The sequence below is a fragment of the Ambystoma mexicanum genome, chromosome 4p (genome assembly GCF_040938575.1).
Source record: "Ambystoma mexicanum isolate Mex_15411 chromosome 4p, UKY_AmexF1_1, whole genome shotgun sequence".
In the NCBI taxonomy this organism is placed as follows: domain Eukaryota; kingdom Metazoa; phylum Chordata; class Amphibia; order Caudata; family Ambystomatidae; genus Ambystoma; species Ambystoma mexicanum.
This window is the reverse complement of record NC_090927.1, coordinates 604,106,128-604,128,762: the sequence shown is the minus strand read 5'-3', so window position 1 is coordinate 604,128,762 and position 22,635 is coordinate 604,106,128. Positions and strand designations below refer to the sequence as shown.

Here is a 22,635-nt window from a genome sequence, read left to right as displayed (position 1 = left end):
TTAGTTTCTGATTTGTGTCATCAGTTTCCACCCCTCTGGAGATCTCTAGGTACCAGTGGCCAACTTCAGTGACGAGGAAGGTCCCCAGACAGATTAATAAATGTAAGGGTTACCAAAGTAAGAATTGAAGAAAAAGAATCTGCTGATGCTTGGAGGTGTTGGATCTGGGACAGCACAGGGGGGAACCAGTTGGCAGGGCAGTCCAACAGGGACCAAGCAATGGCAGCAGATAAGCATATGTAACATTTCTGGTACCAAGGTTTTTGAAGATAATTCTTAACAGGTTTATAATAAATAACACAGTATATATATATTTCTGAGGCTTGTGGAATCTGCTTAGATCACATGCTGTGCATAGGCCGACATCTAGTGGAAGCTGCGGAGTATTACAGTTTGTTTTTGAAACTCAGAAATGGGCGTCGACACAGGGCGTGCCAGTAATACTATCCCTAGTGTGACGTCCACTGTACCCAAGATCCCTCACGCGTCTAGGATCCTCAGATTGTTTTTTTCCGCCATACTGGTCGGAAGCATTTTGTGGAGTCCCCTGGCCTTAGCCATACTTTTGCTAAAAATGTAAAAGATTAATCTATTGACATCCTTCCCCACCCCAACGTCGAACTTCGACACTCGACGCCGGCTGGAGAAGAAATCGACCGTCGGCTGCTGCACGACGGATTTGGGCCTCGGAAGGCCGCTGGCCTCGGCCCGGGCCTTGGAAGGCCTCTGGCCTCGGCCCTGCAAGTAGGGAGAGTGGGGGGTGGTACATACTCTACACTCTTGGTATATACGTACACCTTATACATTTCCTACACTTAACTGCCCGCTGCCTCAAGGTGCGTATGGAGGGTACCCCTTTTCAATTCTGCCCCAAGTGCATTCGCAAATACCCTTGAGTCGACAGGCACGCCACGTGCAATCTCTGCTTGTCGAGGGACCACCCCGAAGCGAACTGCAGAGCGTGTAGTAGGTTTAAACCTAAGACACTTAAGGACCGTTCGACGAAGCGTTGGGCCCACCATGCCAGGCAGGCGGCCATGGCATCGGAGGGCGCCTTCAGCGATGGCAGCGACGCCGTACTTTCGGACGGCGAGGGCATTACGGCATCGAAAGACAGCCGAGCGCAGGTCCCCGACCTCGGAAGGTCGTCCGGCAGGGCGGCTATGGGGAAGACCCCCGGCGACACAAGCGCTTCACATACTACACACACTAAACACACTAAGTCCAACCGAGACTCGACGACGTCGAGTTCTCGGAAAGAGGCACAAACAGAACAGTCCGATTCGGTGTCCTCTGGGCGCTCTCGATCAAGATCGCCGCATGACTCCAGGCAATCATCCACTCTTGCCAAGAGTGCCTTGCTCCCTAGGCTAACAGAAGTTCGATCGTCGGAAGACGAAGACGACTTACACCCCCAGGCCGCGCTCCAGGAGTCGGAGCCCGCAGTTAAAGCCAGCGAGGCCCCACGCTCGAAGGACAGGGACACCACCCCCGATCCTCGACGCCAGGCGTCGAAAAACTCCGGAGCCACTAAAGGACAGGGAAAACATTTTTCCACGCACGGGGAGGGGGAAAAACAGCAGAAGAAACTACCTGTATATTCTTCCACACCTGTGAAACACTCCACTCCCCCTAAACAGACAGACAAAACCAGGTCTGCTGATAGGTCTACAACCAGCAAAACTACTCAAGATAAATCCCATAGACTTGCTGAGAGAGTCATTCCCAGTTCCAAAAAATGGTCCAGTGAAGACATAGATAGGGTCATGTCAAGAATGTCTTCTTTGGCTGATTTTTATGATAAAAATCCAGAACATTTCCTCTCGTATGATCCACAAGGGGCCACACCCTCAGGCTCTACTGATCCTATCCCCCGAGTAAAAAGCCCCGGTTTGAAACTCTGATGTCGTCAGAACCCTTCGAGGTACAGCCTTACGCAAGACCATACTCACGGTATCAAGGAGAGGCTTCCTTTGGTGAGGACCAAGAATTTGGTATGATAGAAGAGCAAACCGGGACGGGCTACTATGGGGATGATGAGGACCAGGAATAAGAAGAGGAGGACCCTGAAACATACAGAGTAGATTCCCCGGTAGAGAACGAAGCCCCGGTTACCGACTCCCCGGTCGATAACCAACCCCTCCTAAATGAGGTTCTCGCTCGCGCAGCAGAACATTTCCACATTGACACCCACGGTGTCCAGGTGGAAAGGGACTTCGCAGAAGAGTTAGTGGGAGAAAGGAGGCCTGTTGCCCAGACCATCCCTATCCTTAAATCCATTCAGCGGAGAATAGATCCGTCCCTGGTGAACCCGAACCTCACCAGAGCAGTCAATCCCAGGGTTGAAAAACTGTTCAGGGCGGCCCAGTCTGACCCTCTCTATATAAGAGGACATCTGAAGCCAGACTCCCTAGTTGTCACCAATACTCGTAAGAGGGCTGGAACACCCTTGTCATCGTCCGAAGCTCCTCCGACAAGGAGAGCAAAAAACTATACGGTTTTGGCAGGAAAGTAGCCTCAACGTCCGCCTATCAAGCAAGGATTGCGAACTCCACCACCCTGTTGGCCAGCTACAACTGCCATCAGTGGGAAGAAGTCGCGGCACTCATAGCCTCTGCTCCTGAACCTTTAAAGGGCCAGTTAGCTCGGATTTCCGCAGAGGGTAGAGCCGTGTCTGGTTGCATTTTGAAAGCAACCTTCGACACCGCGGACAACGCAGGCAGATTGATAGCGGAGGGCACTGTTATCAAAAGACATGCGTGGTTACGGCAGTCTGGTTTTAAGGCAGAAACCCAGGCATCATTGTTGGACAAACCGGTGGAAACCGATCTGTTGTTTGGTAAGGCGGTCGAAGACGCACTGAAAAATGCCAAGGACGAATATGAAACACTCAAGTCCCTTGGCCAGTTAACCAATAAACCCCCTAACCAGAGAGGGAATAGTAATTTTCGTCGCCCACACGACCAAAATTCCCAGAGAGGATCTAACTATTCCCAGGGGCAGGGTACACAGTGGAACAACAACCAACAGTCTACCCACGGTTACGGCAGGGGTAATAGGAGAGGTCGTGGTAAAGGCAGAGGCAGCCCCAGCAAAGGAGGCGGCACGCCTCCACCAAAGCAGTGACGCTCAGTTCAGGGTCCCTTCTCACGCAACCCCAGTAGGGGGACGCATTTCCAACTTCACCCAGGCTTGGGAAGGGATCACATCAGACAGATGGGTGCTGTCAACAGTATCCACAGGATATTGTATAGAGCTACTGCAACGTCCCCGGAACCATCCTCCACGACAAAGAGTACACTCCTTAGAACATCAGAAGATTCTCCTCGAGGAGATCGCCATTCTGCTAGAAAAGGACGCGATAGAACTTGTCCCAGGACACCAGGTAAACAAGGGTATTTATTCAACTTACTTCCTTGTGCCAAAGAAAGATTTGACAATGCGCCCAGTATTGGACTTACGGCCTGCCAACAAGTATGTCAAGCCCCAAAAATTTCGTATGACTACACTACAAGAGGTAATCCCCCTCCTAAAAAAGGGGGATTACATGGCAACCTTGGATATGAAAGATGCTTATTTTCATATTTCCATGTTCCCAGCGCACAGAAAGTACTTGCGCTTCAAGGTGGACAGTCGACACTACCAATTCAAGGTACTGCCCTTCGGGATAGCTTCAGCACCAAGGGTATTCACCAAAGTACTGGCGGTGGCGGCTGCACACCTACGCAGGGAGACAATCCCAGTGTACCCTTATCTGGACGACTGGCTCATAACGGGGGAAACCCCAGGAATTTGCAGGACAAACATTCAAAAGACTATCAACCTCCTCCACGAGTTAGGCTTCTCAATCAACGAGAAAAAGTCAAGCCTGGTGCCAAGCACCTCAAAACAATTCCTAGGAGCAATCCTAGATACCCAAGAGGGGTTGACCTTTCCTTCAGAAGAAAGAATTCGGAATATACTACTGCAAATTCCGCATTATCAGTCCGGTCAACAAATAACGGTACGCAAAGCAATGCGTTTACTGGGCATGATGGCGTCATGTATTTACCTGGTCCCCCACGTGCGCCTGCGCATGCAGGAATGGTTGGCGAAACAGTGGTCTCAGGCAAGTGGTCAGTGGGACGATCTAGTGGTCGTTTCGCCAACACTAGTACAAAGCCTTCACTGGTGGACAAGAGAGAATCTCGCACAGGGGAAACCCTTTTACGATCCCGAAGTACAGGCAGTAGTCACTACAGATGCATGTCTGACGGGGTGGGGAGCTCACCATCTCCACCACACAGCTCAGGGTCCCTGGTCTCACTCAGTGGCCAAGAACCACATCAACCTGCTAGAGCTTCTGGCAGTATTCAGAGCGCTTCAGGCGTTCGAGCCCCACCTACTAAACCTGTCAGTGCAAATCCGGACGGACAGCACAACAGCCATGTTCTACCTGAACAAGCAAGGAGGGACTCGCTCGCCAAATCTGTCCAAGCTTGCCCAGAAAATCTGGATATGGGCACTCAGACGGAACATCTTCCTGTCATCACAACATGTTCCAGGGGAGCTCAATTCCCTAGCGGATTCCCTGAGCAGAGACTCCCTCCCAGAGGAACACGAATGGGTTCTACACAGAGAGGTCGTAGAAGATATCTTCTCTCAGTGCGGTTTCCCCACTATAGACTTATTCGCCACAAGCGAAAACAGACAATGCCCAGGATTTGCATCCAGGTTCCCCCAACCAGACTCCCAGGGGAACGCCCTGTGGATGAACTGGTCAGGGATGTTTGCGTACGCTTTTCCACCAACTACTCTCATCAGGAAAGTGGTGAACAAGATGAACAGGGAATCGATGACGCTCGTCCTAGTTGCTCCCATGTGGGCAAGACAACCGTGGTTCCCACACCTACGCAGGATGGCGGTGTGCGAGCCCATCAAACTTCCAGCCTGGTACAACCTACTGTCCCAGCACCAAGGTCAAACAGTGTACCAGCAACCCAACTCAATGAACCTGGCAGCATGGCTCCTGAGGTCATAGAGTTTGGACATCTCAATTTGCCACAGAGGTGTATGGACATCCTAAAGGAATCTAGGAAACCAAACACAAGGCACTGTTACTTTGACAAGTGGAAGAGGTTCGTTATCTGGTGCCAGAGTAGACAAATCAACCCGGTTGATTGCACTCCTTCCACTATTGTTACATACATGCTCCACCTGCCAGATGCAGGATTAGTTTTTAACTCACTGAAAGTACACCTGGCAGCCCTGTCGGCTTACACCACTTCCCATAGCAAGGTTTCGTGGTGGAAAGTACCAGTAGTTAAAGCCTTCATGGAAGGAGTAAAGAGACTTCACCCTCCTATTTCAAACCCACCACCAGGGTGGGACCTTAATGTGGTGCTAGCCAAGCTCATGGGACCCCCTTTCGACCCCATGCATAAAAGCAGTCTCAAACACCTGACTTATAAAACAGCCTTCTTAGTAGCTATTACTTCTATAAGAAGGGTCAGTGAAATTCATGCTCTGTCAGTGCAGTATCCCTTCTTTACTGTCCATAAAGACAAACTGGTTTTACGCACACACCCTAGGTTCTCACCTAAATTTGTATCAAAATTCCATGTAAACCAGTCCATCGAGCTTCCGGCTTTCTTCCAGGACCCGCAAAGCTCGGCTGAGGTGAAACTACACACCCTAGATGTGCGTAGGGCGGTCCTCTACTACGTAAATAAAACCAGACCGCTAAGAAAAACAGATCAACTGTTTGTCTCCATAGCTACAGGCAGAGAGGGGGATCGCGTCTCTAACGGTGCCAATTCGAAGTGGATTATTAACTGTATCCTTCTGTGTTACTCACTTTCTGAAAGAACTCTGCCTTTCACGCCAAGAGCCCACTCTACTAGAGGCATTGGGGCCACTCTGGCTTTCATTGCAAATGTACCCCTTGACACCATTTGCAAAGCAGCTACTTGGAGCTCTATTCACACTTTTACTCAGCATTACTGCATTGACACCCATTCCAAGGCAGATACACAAGTGGGACAAGCGGTTCTAAGACACTTATTTGCTCATGACCCTTCTCACATCCCACCTCCTTCTTCAGGTACTGCTCGCTAATCTATGCACAGCATGTGATCTATGCAGATTCCACAAGCCTCAGAAGGGATACATTACTCACCGTAATCGTATTTCTGATGCTTGTATCTGCTTAGATTCACATGCGACCCACCCTTCCTCCCCTCTGAGAGAAGGCGCATGATTGCTTGTAGTCTTACCTTTCTGTCTATCTGCTTGGATTATCTGTACTCACGCTACTCCTCATGCTACCTCATGTCAGAAAAAATACAATCTGAGGATCCTAGACGTGTGAGGGATCTTGGGTACAGTGGACGTCACACTAGGGATAGTATTACTGGCACGCCCTGTGCCGACGCCCATTTTCGAGTTTCGAAAAACAAACTGTAATACTCCGCAGCTTCCAGTAGATGTCGGCCTATGCACAGCATGTGAATCTAAGCAGATACAAGCATCAGAAATACGATTACGGTGAGTAATGTATCCCATATATATTTGGTTATTTATAATGCACTTAATACCCAGACATGTCTAAGCCGTGGACCCGGGGATCGAACCTGTGTTGCTCTGCGTCGTCTTATTTCCAAGGTGAGCGTGTTGCCCCTGAGCTATCATCCCGAGACTAAACCCATATCCATTTGTCCATCTGGTTACTGGTGCTCTCTTTGCTAGGTGTACTCACCACAATGTCTTGGTTCCTGTGCAGGGTCATGCTGCAGGCTGTTTGAGCTCAAGAAGGGTCAGAAAAGCCAATGACCCGGTTGGTTCCACCTTATTAAGGGACCTCATCTTGGTAATTGTATGTTTCACGGGTTCCTGCCCACAACCCGCAGAAACCCACAGAGCATTAGCATCTGGACTGGTCTTGGATAGGCTACAAATACTGCAGAGCTTTAACAGAGTTCTCCTTCAGTCGTAGCATCATTTTGGAAGGGGATACCCAGTCTCCAATCCTAGGTATGCACCCACCTAAACATTTTGAAGGCCACCCAATCAATGGTGGTTGCAACATCCAAAACTCTCTTCCCATGCTTTGAGTCTGACTTTTTATAGTGGTGGCTGGTGAATATTTTAATTGGAGGGGGTGTGAAGATTTCCATGAATGTGTGTGAGTGACGGATCATAGTGAGTGGAGCCTCAACCAATAAAGGTGGGATGTGGGGAGTTCTCCCCTCAAGACATGCTTTAAAATATTTGGTTAAAATGGTGCATTTTACAGCACACTTTATATGAAAAATTGGGTTAAAAGCCACACGGATTAGTCAGTTATGTGGGATAACATATGAAAAAATCAATAGATGCCAGGTCCGCGAGTGTGTACAGGAGCATTTTCCAACACATTTTTTATGATGCCTTTGGCCCCAATACATAAGAGTATTCTGCCATTGTAAAAAAAACATGTTCATGAAGGTTGCACCGGTATATGCCAGTATGTTCAAGAAAGAACACTGATCATGTTAGCTTTGCCTGTAATGCCAGTAAAAATGCCATCCTACCAAAAGGTAATGTGTCCATACTGACCTCACCAATGTAGACCAGTTTCCCCTGTAAGAAGACCCATCATGTTGGCTTTGCCCAAAAAGCCAGTTAAAATGCTATGCCACTGTTAGAAAAGATGTCCATACTGGCTGCGCCAGTGCAGGGCAGTACCGCCACATGAGAACACTCATCAGGTTAGCTTTGCCTATAATGCCAGTAAAAATGACATCCCACTATAAGGAAACTTATTCATAATGGCTGCACCTTTGTAGACCATTATCCTCTGTAAGAACACCCATCATGTTGGCTTTGCCCATACTGCCAGTAAAAATGTAGCTATTTATTTTATGTATTTATTTATTGTGCATTTGTAAGGCACTTATACATCAAGAAATTGTGTTTGAAAGCGCCCAAAGGGCAAAGGGGAGGGAACAAGGAAACAAAACATGACAATTGAAAAAAATAACAATCTACTAGGCCTTGCGAACCTGCAGAACGTGCAAGGTTCAGTGGGAGAGAAGGGACAGGGAGGTGGGTAAGTGCTAGAGGTTCTACAGAGGTGGGAAATGCCAGAGAGCCAGTTGCAGGGCAACAGGTAAGTGCAGGCAGGGACCACTTAGTAGGAGCGTGGTCACCTGCAAGTACAATAAGTGCGAGCCTGTGTGACAACACAGACCAGTAGGTGCCCAAAGGCAAGTGCAGGGGGAGGGCGGAGGCTGCGGGTGATTGGATTGAAGGCCAGGCCCCAGGAGGATACATAAGGGCCCAGGCCATGAATCTCAGTGACTGGGGGTTAGCACGGAGGGAGAGGGGAAGGTGGAGGAGAATAGGAAAGACTTGAGTAGCTTGCAGAATCTGAGGAGATCTGGTTCAAGACGGAGAGGAAGGGGGAGGTTGTTCCAGAGGAGGGAGCCAGCCGAGGAAAGAGATCGGCCACCCGCTCGCTGCTTAGAGAAGCGCTTGACAAGCAGAGAGTTGGAGCCGGAAGATCGGAGAGATTATTTGGTGAGAGCAAGTTGTAGATATAATGGCCCCAGACAGTTTTATGGATGATGCAGAGGGATTTGCCTTTGATCCTTACAGCATCCGGTAGCCAGTGGAGAGATTTTAGGGCATGAGAGATGTGGTCCCTGGGCTTGAGTCTAAGGATAAGTCTCGCAGCCCTATTCTGGATTAGCTGGAGGGGGCAGAGAGAGTAAGAGAGTAGATTAAGGAAGAGGCTGCTGCAATAGTCCAGCCTGGAGAGTACCAGAACTCTAGAGACATTGAGTTTCTGAGGAAAAGTGAGGAAAGGGAGGGTACCTCTGAGCCTTCACTTTGTAACCTAGGGAAAACCCTCCCGCACCTCCCCACCTGCAGCTGGAGCTGGCCTTCCTCTCCTGGCTCTCACACACACACATTCATAGGTTCATACACATTCACACAGGACCCATATGCTACAACATACGCGCTCTGCTCTCATTCACACATTAGCATTAATACCTTACTGCCCCAGGCACTCTTAACATGCAGGGCTATACAAGAGCTCCTGCTACATACTTTTGGACCTGTAGCAAGCCAGCCTGCATACCATGCTTTTGGAGAAGCAAAACATCACTCAGTCTCGCATGGCATGTTTTGCATGCATGATTGGGGCACATTAAAACCGTGTTTCCCATGCAATGTCATCCCAGGAGTTCGTCCTCAGCTGCTTGCTGCAGCTGAAGGAGCAGTCACTGTTTTCATTGGGCTGGCTTGGCCTCTTTATAATGGATGGCAGGTCAGCTCCCCGTCGCCCATTATGGACAAGCTATCACTGACTATATCTTCCCAGTTATATTCTCTGACACCCTTTTACGCTAGTCGTATCCAGGCTGCTTCCATGCTGGACCATGAACAGGGCTCAGCCAGGAAATGCTGATATAAGGCTCCATGCTTGTCACCCCCTGTGTCTATGCAGTACTGGTTTCATTGCCTCCCTGACAGCAGTCAGGTCAGGTGAGGAAAGGTCCCTGCATGTTGACATTCACCCACAAATCTGTGAACAGTACACCATGCTGGATTTTTTAAAGGTGTCAGATTAGTTTTACGCTTACACGTGGGTTACAGCCAGTACACCAGTTCCCAGTGCTATCCTCCCATCAACCAGTAGGTCACTGAAAGCCAGTTGTGCCCAAATTCGAACACAGGACAAAACACGGTAAGCTGTGCACTCGGACTGTGAGAGGTTTTGGGTCTCTCAGTGACACTTACATTAGATTCCCATCCTTTGTGGAGGCTCCTATTATGATTTATCAGGTACACATCAAGTAACTGATCATTAAGCATGAAAGAAATCACAAGAACACCTGGCTAGATTTTCAGTTTAGGACTTTTGACCATCTCACACTATGACATAACATAAGTGTGCATGCAAAGTTAATGCACTCTGCTGGGATTTTGTAGGTGAGTGTAATGTCACACACATTTCTCCTCCTGAAAGTTAGCAGACACAAGCAACCGTCCATCACTGGAAGTATGCACGATATTTAGTCATGAGGACAGTGCAGACATGCTGCGTGCCTTAATACCGACTACCTCACCATCCTTAGTTTTTCCTGGGCTTCTAATGACCCGAGAGAGGTGTAGGAAAGGCAGGCATTTGGCGTTAACTTCCCCTCCTGCCTGGGTCTCCTCAAACTAATGTGGGATTGATTATGTGTATCCATACAGAAGAGTTGCCAGCTCCTGTGGGTGTGCCCCACTTTCCCAGAACGAGGGAGTCATGCCCCTCTGTATGTCCATGTCTACATGTCTATGCTTCTGTCTTGAGAGGGGCGAGGAGGGTGGCAGGAGGCCTGGAACCTTCTTGGATTTGAAAGAGAAAAACGGAGGAGCGTGGTGGTTAGCATGCAGTTGAGCCCATAGTGTCACACACCATTGTATGTCCGGGGTTACTCCTGGAGATGTGAAGGTTGGGAGAGGGCCAGGTTTTTGTTTTATTTGGGGATATTTAGAGAGAGATGAGACCGTCAGAAGGAAACGCGAGTACTGCTCCATATGCATTCTTCTAGGCTAGCAGTTTAGCTATTGGGTGAGAGTTTAGGTGGAACAGACGCGCTCCTGTTTATCTCAGGCAATGCGGATAGCCTATTGTGGATGGTGGAGGGTATGAATCCTGCTGCGCTTAATCTGCATGTTCATCCATCCAGAATGATACTCTACCTTGTACAATTTAAAACCAATTGCATCTGATGTTATGTTTAAATTTAGGAACCCGGTATTGACGCAGATTTTTCCATAGGTCTTGGTCCGGGGTTGAGCCACAGTTCAATATGAAATAATTCAATTGTACGCGCAATAGAAAATGAGTTTACTTTTAAAATGTCCATGCGTCCGAGGGCAGGGAAGAGCCAGCGAGTTGCATGTCAGACTTCATTAGCAACACATGTAATTTGCAGCTTACGACATTTCATGTAGAGCAACTGCTCCTGCCAATATCATTGCATAAGTTTATTACATTGACTGGACTCAACTTTAACAATGACTTATTCGGAACAGTGTGAATGCGTTGCGCTCTGCACGAGCGGTCATGTTCTTGCAGTAGAGGTGGCGTGTGTATCCAGGCACATGATTAGAAGGCATGACGTTTAGACTCAGTGGACTACAGTCATCGCATATCTATGAACTAGTGAATGACACTCTAACATTTCTATTAAATCCTATGATCATTTAATATGAACAACACACACTAGTTGGCGAAATTCCCAGAAGAGGAGTGCGTTACTGCGCTAATCACCACATACTTTTAAGATCTATATGTAGAACATGTTTGCTTCGTTGGGTTTAGCAGCGAAAAGCAACCTTGCATATTTAACGTGTATTTGTTCTTCCCTAACGCAACTCATACCTGTCCCTTTAATAGTCACGCTTTTCTATTCTATGGTTTAGTTTACACTTTAATTGGGCCCGATTAATTCTGCCTTCTTAATTTATTTGACAAAACACGATTCCTCCGTAGTCTATTGCACTATATTGTTACCGCGGACGGCAAGTAGCCCCCTGCCGTTCTCCGCCATCTTCATACCAAACTCACAGGCCTAGGCACAGTTTATGCACGTGTCGTTATTGGAGCTGCGCCTACTGCAGGAAAAGCGCCACGCTTTTGTGTGTGGTGAAGCTAACGCTGTTCCTGGCAGCTCGCTGGGATAGGGCGCAGCCTTCATGCAGACATTCCAGTCATCTCCATGGAAGCCCTCGCCTTTGTCCTTGAGGTGCAGCTGGTTGGAACACATGAAGAGGGACTGGTCACTGCTCCTCAAAGCCAATTCTTCTCATCATTAGAACGCAACCCTTGAGCCACTCCATTTGGCATCATTATTAGGGTGCATTGTGTGCTTTCCTGAGGCATGTTTAAATTGCGTATCCGTGTCTGAGTGTCAGTGTCATAAAGTTGAAGGGCGCCCTTTTCTTGCCAATTGTGAATGACTGCTCAGTAGCTCCCTGGACAGGTGTTCATGGCAGCAATGAAGACATTGCACGCGCCATTGTATTGGGGTGTTCTCTGATAGTCTGACCCCGATTTAGTGTATGCACAAGCAACTTAATCAGTAGTGTTGTGAGTCGTTACTCGTGTATATCCAAGATGATTGTTTACCTTTTCATGGCAAAAAAGTGACCAGACGAGAGATGCACTCGGCGTGTTCTGTACAAACCTTTCCTTTTTTATTGGCTTTTCTCACTTCGATTCTTACACTTTCGGAAGTGCAAATTAAGACTGTGGTGCGGAACTGCATGTCTGCGTTATTTGCTGGAGTGGTTCTACATTGCACAAGGCCACAGCGTACACTGTGGTGCTAAACTGCATCAGTTGTTATGTTACTCTTGTTATAATGTCTTTGTTTTTGAAATGGTAAATCAATATGAGTGCATGTCAACTACACATTAAAATAAGGCAAAACAGATAGAAGAAACAGATAATATAGCTATAACATGTTATCCAGCACAATTAATACCATTATATGCTGCATTGCCCAGTGCAGTTGAGCACCACTGGAGCAAAATAACACAGATATGCAATTTAGGATTAGTTATCACTGCACGTAGGCGCGTTATAAATGCCATATCATATAATGTAATTCTGCCCCCTGTTTCTAAAATGGACAATGCAGTGTGCGTTTGATCGCAGTATCTGTCGCCGTGGCTGTGCATGCGGTGTGCAGTTATAATGGGACCCCCATTAAAAAAATAAAATAAAAAAAACGACATTTTTTTTTCAACATTATTGTTTTCGACTTTTTTGTTTTCGACATTTTGACTATAAACCGTGCATGCACCCCGTAATAGACACATTACCATAGACCCCTCCTCCACAAGTATCTTGATTATAATCTACCCAAGTTTAGAGCACACCAGATCCCTAAATGGCAGGTAGATTAGATTCTGCTATTATCCACTGCTAAGGGTGTGACTAAAATGGAGGCAGCACGCAGGGGTCAACGTGGAAGCCTGCTCACAGAAGCAACCAGAGGCATTTGTTTGAAATAATCAAGAAAGCAAATGAGTTTGGGTCTCCAAATCTGAGGAAAGAACCCCTGTTTTCTTCTAAACCTCTTGCCTGAATCCCAATCTTAAGTGTATTAATTAATCTACACCTGCTGTTTAATTGTTTGCTCAGTGTTTCTCTATTTATGCTGGACAAGAACAATTTAATACTGATAGAGGAAAAGGCAATGTAAACACTACATATGCTTTTTCTCTTCCAAGTAGGAGACATGTTCTTTTATCACAGATTGATTATTCATGGCCTAGAGACCCAAACTACTCCTCACTGATGAGGCCCAGCGAGGCCGAAACATGTTTGGGGATGCATGTGGTCTTGTGCTGAAGTTATGTGACCAAGCAGTTCGGGCTGGATTGTCCCTTTTGGGGTGGGACCAAGCCTGATTTGCATATGGGCTTTCCACTTTTGTAATGGCTTGGCAGGTGAGGAACGATGGTATGGATGGTTACCGAGAGCATTGCCAGACTTTGAGATTAATTCTAAACCTTCCAGCTATCACCTCTCGTGTTTTGCCATACGCACCCCCGAGTGAGACGGGTATGCCCAGATGTGGGTCCCGTACCTGCTGGGCCTAGACACCCAAGCTACTCCTCACTGATGAGGCCCAATGAAGCTGAAACATGGTTGGGGATGCTTGTGGTCTTGTGCAGAAGCTATGTGACCAAGCAGTTCGGGCTGGATTGCCCCTTTAGGGGTGGGACCAAACCTGATTTGCATATGTTATGTTATACCATGCACCGCAACCACCCAAGAGCAGTCTCCAGGTGCTCTGTGGTCTTTCCCCTTTTGTAATGTTTGGCGGGTGAAGAATGATGGTCTGGAGGGTTGCCCAGAGCAATGCCAGAGGTTGGGATTAATTCTAAACCTTCCAGCCATCACCCCATTTGTTTTTGCAACTGATCATTGTAAACCTGATAGATGTTCCATTGTCAAGATGTTCAGGCAGAATATATATTAAATAATTTTGCCAATTGCATTGTCTGAAAGGATAAAAACTAGAACTCACAATGTAATGGTCAACCGACTAAATGAAGGAAACAGTTTAAAAGATATTCTGTCAGACGAGTTTAAGCTAATCAAAAAGCAGCCCTTTGGGATAGCAATTCTGCATACAAAAAACAATGTGGAAAAAAACAAATAATCAGTTTTTCTTAAGTTGGTTTGGGACATCATTTCACAGTTAGGGGATATTTCTCATGGACCTTTAAGCATAATTAGCTCTAGTTATTTGAAACCATGCTGTCTTCAGCTGAATTTCCTTTTAGAAACCCCTAATCCTGTGAGTTTCAATAAATGGGGACTGTGATCGGGCATTCTAGGTTACTTCATTTCATGAGCATGTGTTCACCCAGGTTGCATCTTGGGATTTCCCATTTATAGCAGTATCTTATTTCCGAAGTCACTTAATTTTTCTTTAAAGAAGATCTCATTAGTTTCTGCTTTGACGAGGAATTTCGGGATTTCATCCCATGCTACATCATATAGAGTAGATCGGAAAGTTGAAGAATATTATTTCCGAAAAGGCTTTGACTCGCAAACAGTGACCTTAACAAAATAGCGGCAGTATTTCTATGTAGTCTCTAAAATGTCTAATCTTTGAAAGTTACTCAGAAGAATTGTTACTGTAAAAACCAGAGACAACCAACTGTATAGGATATAACAAAAGTGTGTTCGGTGACTCAAGACAGACCATTTACTTGACCTGGGAAGAATTATTTGTTGCATATCTCGGCGCTAATCACCTGTCTGCTAGAGGAAGTACACTTAAGAATATCCAAGGATAGAAAGCAAACTAGCCCTGAAAGATACACAAACATGCTTCCTAAGGCAAGTACGGGTCCCAAATCTAGAAATCAGCTAGGAAATTCTGCAACAAATAGTCATAGCAGGGAAAACATAGTTTTAAATCCGGAGCCCATTTAATGTCTGATCTTTCGCGAGTTTGCAAGAGCATTGATTGATGCAATGTACTTATATTAAGGTAAGGTGTTTATTTCTGTATGCCTGACCACACACATCCTTTCTGTATGCCTGACCACACACATCCTTTTACATGGATCTATGTGCTGCCATCGATCTCCTGTATGTAGATTTCCTGGCCTGCCGCATCCTACCTGCCGAATACTCCCCACCAAACCTCCTCTAGGCTGCCTCCCTCACCGATTCCATTCCACCAAATGAACTTTCCCATACCGCTGTTTTTCTCCACCACACCGTCATGCCGCACTATCCCCCATTCCTTTTTGTCAATGCAGGTTTCATCCCTATACCTCCTTTCCATCCATAAACCCACCATCACATACCACCAGTTGCATCCCATGACCTTCAACCCCCCCCGCAATAGATTGCTTAACTGTCTTCTAGTCGAACTCAACTTCGACCACAACAGCCCCCATCAATGCATATGTCTGCATCCCGACCCAGAACCTCCCCTGCGCCGGATCCTGCTAAAGAAATAACAGCTGCAGCATCCCTCTGCTCTCCAAGTCGAGCTGTCAGTCAACTCTGCTTTCGGCATTGTGTCAATGTTGAGGCATTCAGTGTGCCAGAGTTCGGGGAAGGGTGGTGAATCGTTTTTGAGGTAGGACATAGTTTTCTTTTGGATCCTTAGAAAAAAAAGCAGTGCCCTGTTTGCTTGTTTACCAAGAGAACAGGTTGCCATGGTCCTCTGTTTTGTGCACAATTAGAGCGTCTCTATCCTTCTCATTGTTCCCAAGTTGGTAGAAGCCATCCACCATTGCATCCGATTCAGCGTTTTACTCCTGAGTCCATAGCTTGTTAATGATTTGTGCCTCATCCAATATAATACAGCCCAATGATCAGAATGGTTAGTCTCTCTAGTATATTGGTGTTCTTATTGTTTGAAGTGGGACATATTATCTGTGTACTAAATTCCATGATGCCATTTTCTGAGTGTTAATCACCTGCCCAAAATGCTGAATTGATTTGCTCAAGATTTGACCTGTCTAATGTGGAGACACCTGTGTTTTTTAGGTTAAATCCTATTGTTAATTTCTTTTACAGCAACTACGTGAGCTGATTGCGGAACACAAGCCTCACATAGATAAGATGAACAAAACTGGGCCTCAGTTATTGGAACTGAGCCCTACTGAAGGATTTTCCATCCAGGAAAAGTACGTGGCAGCAGATATCTTGTTCAGTAAGATTAAGGAAGATGTGAAGAAGCGGGCAGTGGAACTGGATGATGCCATCTCTCAGTCTTCGCAGGTACCATATAACGAGCCACACTACCTCTGTTGCTAGATCTTTCATATTACAATGAACACATTCTACTTAACCTTTATAATTAGGGTTTTCTATATGCCTAGGTGTAAAAGGATGAAAACGTTTTCAAGGGCAGTGAAAGCATTGAGTTGTCAATTGATCACCCCTACTAAACATCAGCTCTCACAGCTACCAACAGATAAATATCTTCTGATCCACACCAATAAAACACAGCACCTACTCCCAGCTGCCATAAGCCACACCATCCTGCCAAACATACTTGGACATGCATGCTCTAAGCCCCTGGGGCAATGACAGGAGGTTCAGACGCAAGCACCCCACATTTGACATAGGGAAGGATTGAAAATCTACGGGGTACGCATCCATCTAAAATCGAATAGGTTAAGTGCGGGCTGAAGAAGTTCCCACTTTCCTTGAACACACACAACAAGCAGAGCGCAGGCAGCAATAGTGCAATCATCCAAAAAACAAGTGCAGCAGAAGTTCAAGCTTCATTCACAGCCAGTTGAACACAGGGATAGCCTGGTTCAAGATATGATAGATATGATATGATAGGTTATTTATAACACGCTTAATACCCAGAGGTTTCTAAGCGTGGACCCGGTGATCGAACCTGTGTTGCTCCGTGTCATCTTGCTTCCAAGGCGAACAGAGTGCCCTTGAGCTATCCTCCAGAGACAAGAGATACGCCTGCCTGCTTTAAATGGGTGAGGGGTTGGCTTTCTGTGGCCTTTTGATACGTGAGTGGACATTGGGCATAGGCCTACATTTGGTTCGATGGTGGTGGTGTGGACAGAGGCCTATCATTAGTGGGCTCCTGCCTTCTTTGGCTATATCCTGCCCCAGTATAGCTACATCAATGGGTGAATCCAGTAAAGAAAAGCATTTGGTGCAGCCAACAGCAGAGCGGACTCCTTGAAAGAGATGAGCCATGCTCACTATTAACATCCACTCTCCTAGCATGTCGCTTACCAAACATCCACTGTCAGTGCTTCAGATAAGCCCTTTTTGGGATGTTTGTAAGTTCAAAGAATGGAGGCAGGAACCTTTGGGTTAGTGGAACGGCTGCCTGGGATTTGAAACACCATGTACCCATTTCACCTTCCTAAGTACGTTGTTGAAGGCTTAGCGCCATCTCAAGCCTCACTCTAACTGGACCAGCAGCTGTGCCAGTGGGCCTTGCTGGGGCTTTGTCTGCCATGGCAACAGACAGCATTTGTCATGCAATCAGTGTGGGGACCAGAGTCCCTGTGTAACTCTTTGTATTCATGAGGGCTCAAAACTCTCTCCTGCAGTGTGCACAACGTTAGGCCAAAAATAGATTCCCGAACCGCCTGCCCCCTCTCCTAGTATTGAGGCAACTCCATAACTTAGATTTTATGATAATGCTTAAACATGCAGGGGTGGTTAATGGGATGAAACACTGGGCAGATACAATGTGGAGTTTGGATTACTCAGAGTGTCCCACAAAGCTGAGTGGACCATCCTTTAGTCTAAAGGGGATGCTGTGGTTGCAGGAAGGTGATGAGAATAATGTTGACAGTGAAAGAAAAGTGGTTGGGAGTGTGGGGGGTGAGGGCATTATGGCAATGTGACAATGTGCTAGGTATGGATATCTGGCACTCTCATTGGAAAGCTCTGCACAAGAGTTAAAGATTGAGTTATGGCCTAACGGCACTTGGAGGGCGGTGTTAAATTACAAATGAGAATGAAATATGTTGCCCCAGAGGCATGGGACGTCAAGGTTACCCACATAAGAAATCAGATTATGGCAGAACCAATGGAATGGGGGTATTCAATGTGTTTCACAGAGCAGGGAACATGGTTCCTCTGCCTAGGGTTTACCAGTTCTTAAAAAAAAAACATTTGGGTTATATTCATACACTTGAACAATTTTTGATTTACATAGCCCCTCATACAATAATGCTAATCAGTTTCTGCAAGGCATGCAACTAGGTTTCTATGAATCCAGTGATAACGTCACCAGAATAATCCTGTGGCCGAAAAAGCGGCACTTTAAAATGCACTTTAAAATGCATATATAAGTGGGGGGTGGGTTTGGGTAATATTTAAAGGTAAGGGGATCATGGGGGGTATCCCCCGCGTACAGAATTGTTCAAAAGTGCATTTTTAAAGGTGGCTTTCCAGCCGCGGGATTATTCACAGCAAGATTTTCACATAGAGCTGGTTTCTAATGATCTAAATATTCTTAGCTCAGTCACAGAATACAGATTGAAAAACGTGGTGGAAGTTTAATGAACCAACCAGAATGGGCCCTTGCCAGAGAACCCCCTAGCATGCACATAGACCAGTAAGATCCTTAATGTGGGTAATAAAACAGGTTGAAGGTGTAACTACAGACACAGTACTATATTGACTCCCTTCACTGTGTGGAGGCTCTTCAAATGAAAGCTAGAGTCCTTGGTGGAGACATAGGGCCTAATTCACAGAAGCATTTTATAATGGCAAAACCCTACTGCAAAACGCTCTGTGAATCAAGCCCAAGGTGTTTGTGACATGAGCAAGTATAACAGATGCCTGCCCCAAATATGTGGCATAATTAATAAGTTAATCTGTTACAACGTACTTAATACCAGAGACAAGTCTCTAAGCGCAAGGCTAGTATTCAAACTTATCTTGCTCTGCATTGTCTCGCTTCCAAGATAAACACATTGCCCTGAGCTATCCTCCACTGTGGAGATATTGGATACGCCTGCACACCCCACATTCCAATCAATGAGATAGTGAAAACCAGCTTCTCCTTTTCAGGTAGTTAAAGAATGACAGAATAGAGAGAACCCCTCATAAGAACAGTTTCTCCTTAAAGAACAGGCAGAGTTAAAAAAGCAACATTGAAAACCCTTGTGCATAAATAAGGAGGAGGCGAGAGTGGCCTTTAAGCAGTTTTGTGTTCAACTTGTGAATGTCCTGTTGATCTGATCCATGTATGTAAGCATTCTCCTGTCTCACAGTTCCATGACAAGATTGACCCCATGCTGGAGAGCCTGGACCGCATAGCAGATCGTCTGAGACAGCCACCTTCCATTTCAGCCGAGGTCGAGAAAATCCGAGAGCAGCTCAGTGATAATAAGAACGTGTCCGTCGAGCTGGAGAAACTTCAGCCGGGGTACGAAACACTGAAGCAGCGTGGAGAGGAAATGATCGCTCGCTCTGAGGGTGCTGATAAGGATATTTCAGCTAAAGGTAATCTATTGAGTCTGGCGGACACTCTTCTGCTTTGGGTGGGATGGAGCATTTATAGACATTGTACGCTGTTTTCTTTTTGTCCCAAAAGTACATTTTAACTTTGGTATGCTACAAGAGGTCATGAGGTTATACAATTAAGTGACATCATGTATACAAGCATGTAGCCAAAAGCAATTCATTTCTATGGTCATTTTTTTCAGCTCATAATTCATTTCATGCAGTGATAGCCAGCTTTAGAAATATCATTTAAATGGAGTGGATAAGATGGAAACACAGTTTTTGAGCCAGAGGTTAAACCTTTGGGGAGTTTCATATTTATGTACAAATGGCAGTTTCTGTACGGGTGGGTTAGTTTTGTACTCATGGAGCCTGTTTTTGCCATCTAGCTGTCCAGGATAAGCTCGACCAAATGGTCTTCATCTGGGAAGATATCCAGGCCTTGACAGAGGAGAGGGAGGCAAAGCTCCTCGATGTGATGGAGCTGGCTGAGAAGTTCTGGTGTGATCACATTGCTCTGGTCGTCACCACTAAGGATACACAAGACTTCATCCGTGATCTGGAAGAACCTGGAGTGGACCCCTCTGTAGTCAAGCAACAACAGGAAGCTGCAGAGGTAAGTAAGAGCTTGCTTGCACATTTCCAAAGAGAAGTGAATACCTTCACAAATGTATGTTTGAATACAAATGTGTTCATCTGACTGTAGAGTCAACAGTGGCAGATCATATCTAAAAACAATTAAATCTAACGCCCTTTAAGACGCTCCTGCATGAAATTCCAGTGACAATGTATGGGACAATACTTAACGCCATCCTTACTGTCTATATTGGTTGCTGCCTTTATGGTTTTTGGCAGGTTATCCTGCTCATATGTGTTAAGTATTAAACCAAAAATCATATCCAAATACCCAGAGATAGATACATGTTTTTTGGCTTATTTTTCTATAGTACATACCCCACATAGGCCTTTAGTGGCCTTTCTTCTTTGTCACATGGGTTTTTTGCTAAATGGCACGTATTGTAAATTTCAGTTAACTTGCTAGTAAGTGCAAACTCAATGTACACAGATGTGACTGTAAGGAAAGTAGTGGAAAGATTGATAACAAGAATTCTTTGGTGCAGTCCTCTTTCATCAATGGTGTAACTTTTAGAGGAAGCACTTACTCATCCCATTAAATCGATGCCATTTAAAAGTGTGTGTTCGGTCAACATCCCACCTGGGGTTTATTTATTGTATATTTCAGATGGATTGGACTAAAAACATTCTCAACAGCCACACTCTTTAAGTTTTCAAAGAACACCCCCTTCTATGTGGAGACTGTGCAGCACTTCAAACCAGTGCTTTACTAAGCCTCTCTTCGACAAACTTGACCGACTGGGGGTCACATACACAAATTATGCTGATGATACTCAGATTCTCATTCCCCTGTCGGGCAACTTTGTTGAAGATACAGCTCTGGTAAATAGGATATACCTCCTCGTTCAGTCATGGATGGCCTCTCACGGACTCTGCCTGAATGACGACAAAACAGATCCTACTGCTGGGAGACTTCAACCTGGGCTATAATGACCCCAAGGACAAACATGCCCAGTCCATCGATACCATCCTGTCTGAACATGGTATGACCCAAAAAGTCCTCACCCCAACGCACATAAAAGGGTGAACTTTAGACTGGATCGCCAATCTAAACTGTACCATTACCATTACTAAAATAACTCCTCAACCTTGGACTGACCACTATTTAATCAATTTCTTAACCGCCATAGAGCCCCAAAAACAGAAAAATAATGAAATGGTACCACCACTCCCGACCAGGAGCAAAAAAGAAATTACCACAGAGAAACTACCCCCTCTCCTTCTACCTACTGTCTCATCCATAGCGAATAAAACCGACCAAAATATACTAGTAGCTACCTTTTAATGATACTATGACCAAGGCTCTTGACATACTTGCTCCAACCAAACTCTGCAAAAGGAAACAAAAATCCCATCTCAATTCATGGTTCACCCCTCAGCTTAAAGAACTAAGACTCCATAAGAGGAACCTTCAAGGCATCTGGCGACACTCCCCCACAGATGAGAACAAAACCATCCTAACCAACTTTGCAAATAAGTATAAAAAAGAAATAATCCTTACCAAAAGAAACACCTACAATGACAGAATCTCCAAAGCTAACTCCAATACCAAGGAGCTCTTTACTATCCTCAGGGAAATGGAAAACCCATATCCCCCCACAGACAAAGTACCGAAAAATAAACAATGGTGCACTGGTGCCAACATGCCCAAGCTAACAAAATAGCCATGCTGCAGACCAAAATAGCTGTCAAAAAAGCCTCCCTACCACAGCACCTATTACTAATACTCATTTTAGCTTCACTAACATCTCCATATTGGAAACGGAAAAGGTCATACTTTCTCTGAAACCATCCAACTGTAAGGGTGACAGCTGCCCAGCACAAATAATCAAGGACACAGCTAGAGACTTGCCACCTTTCATCTCCAAGCTCATTAATGTTTCCTTCAACACCAGTACAGTACCAACCAACCTCAAAGAATCATGGGTACTACCACTTCTTAAAAAACAGACGCGAGACCCATCCCTCCCGACTAACTATGGGCCCATCACAACTGTCCCCTTTCTCCCAAAAAGTATCGATAGAGTAGACTACCTCCAAATACAAACATACTTGGAGACCAACCACCTCCTAGGCTCACGCCAATCGGGCTTCAGACTGCAACACAGAACTGAAACAGCGTTAATTGATCTAAAGACACAAACTGACGAGTTGAAGGACAATGGTAAAACAGCTATGCTACTCCTCCTTGACCTGTCTGCAGCCTTTGACCTGGTGGATCAAGCAGTGTTATGCAAACAACTAGCCACTGCTGCACACTTCTGAAGTGATGCCATAGCCTGGGTTCAATCCTTCCTAGCCAACCGCACAATGAGAGTCTTCTCCCCGTCAGCTTCAGCAGACCCAATCCATATTACCTGTGGCGTCCCACAAGGTTCATGCGTCTCACCTACAATGTATAACATCTTTACTAAACCTTTCTTCGACAAACGTGACCGACTGGGTGTCACATACACGAATTATGCTGACGAGACTCAGATTCTCATTCCCCTGTC

The 22,635-nt window shown here is 45.9% G+C and overlaps 1 protein-coding gene across 19 annotated transcripts in view; it reads left to right on the top strand.

Annotated features, from left to right (window-relative positions):
* The window catches only part of DST (dystonin), a 2,190,048-nt gene that overhangs the window by 1,981,116 nt on the left and 186,297 nt on the right, over positions 1–22,635 (top strand). For all 19 annotated transcript variants that reach the window (XM_069606170.1, XM_069606155.1, XM_069606164.1 and 16 more), the window contains 3 exons: positions 16,079–16,282; positions 19,273–19,504; positions 19,894–20,120. In XM_069606170.1, coding sequence (XP_069462271.1) covers positions 16,079–16,282; positions 19,273–19,504; positions 19,894–20,120 — 663 coding nt within the window. The remainder of the gene's footprint in view (positions 1–16,078; positions 16,283–19,272; positions 19,505–19,893; positions 20,121–22,635) is intronic.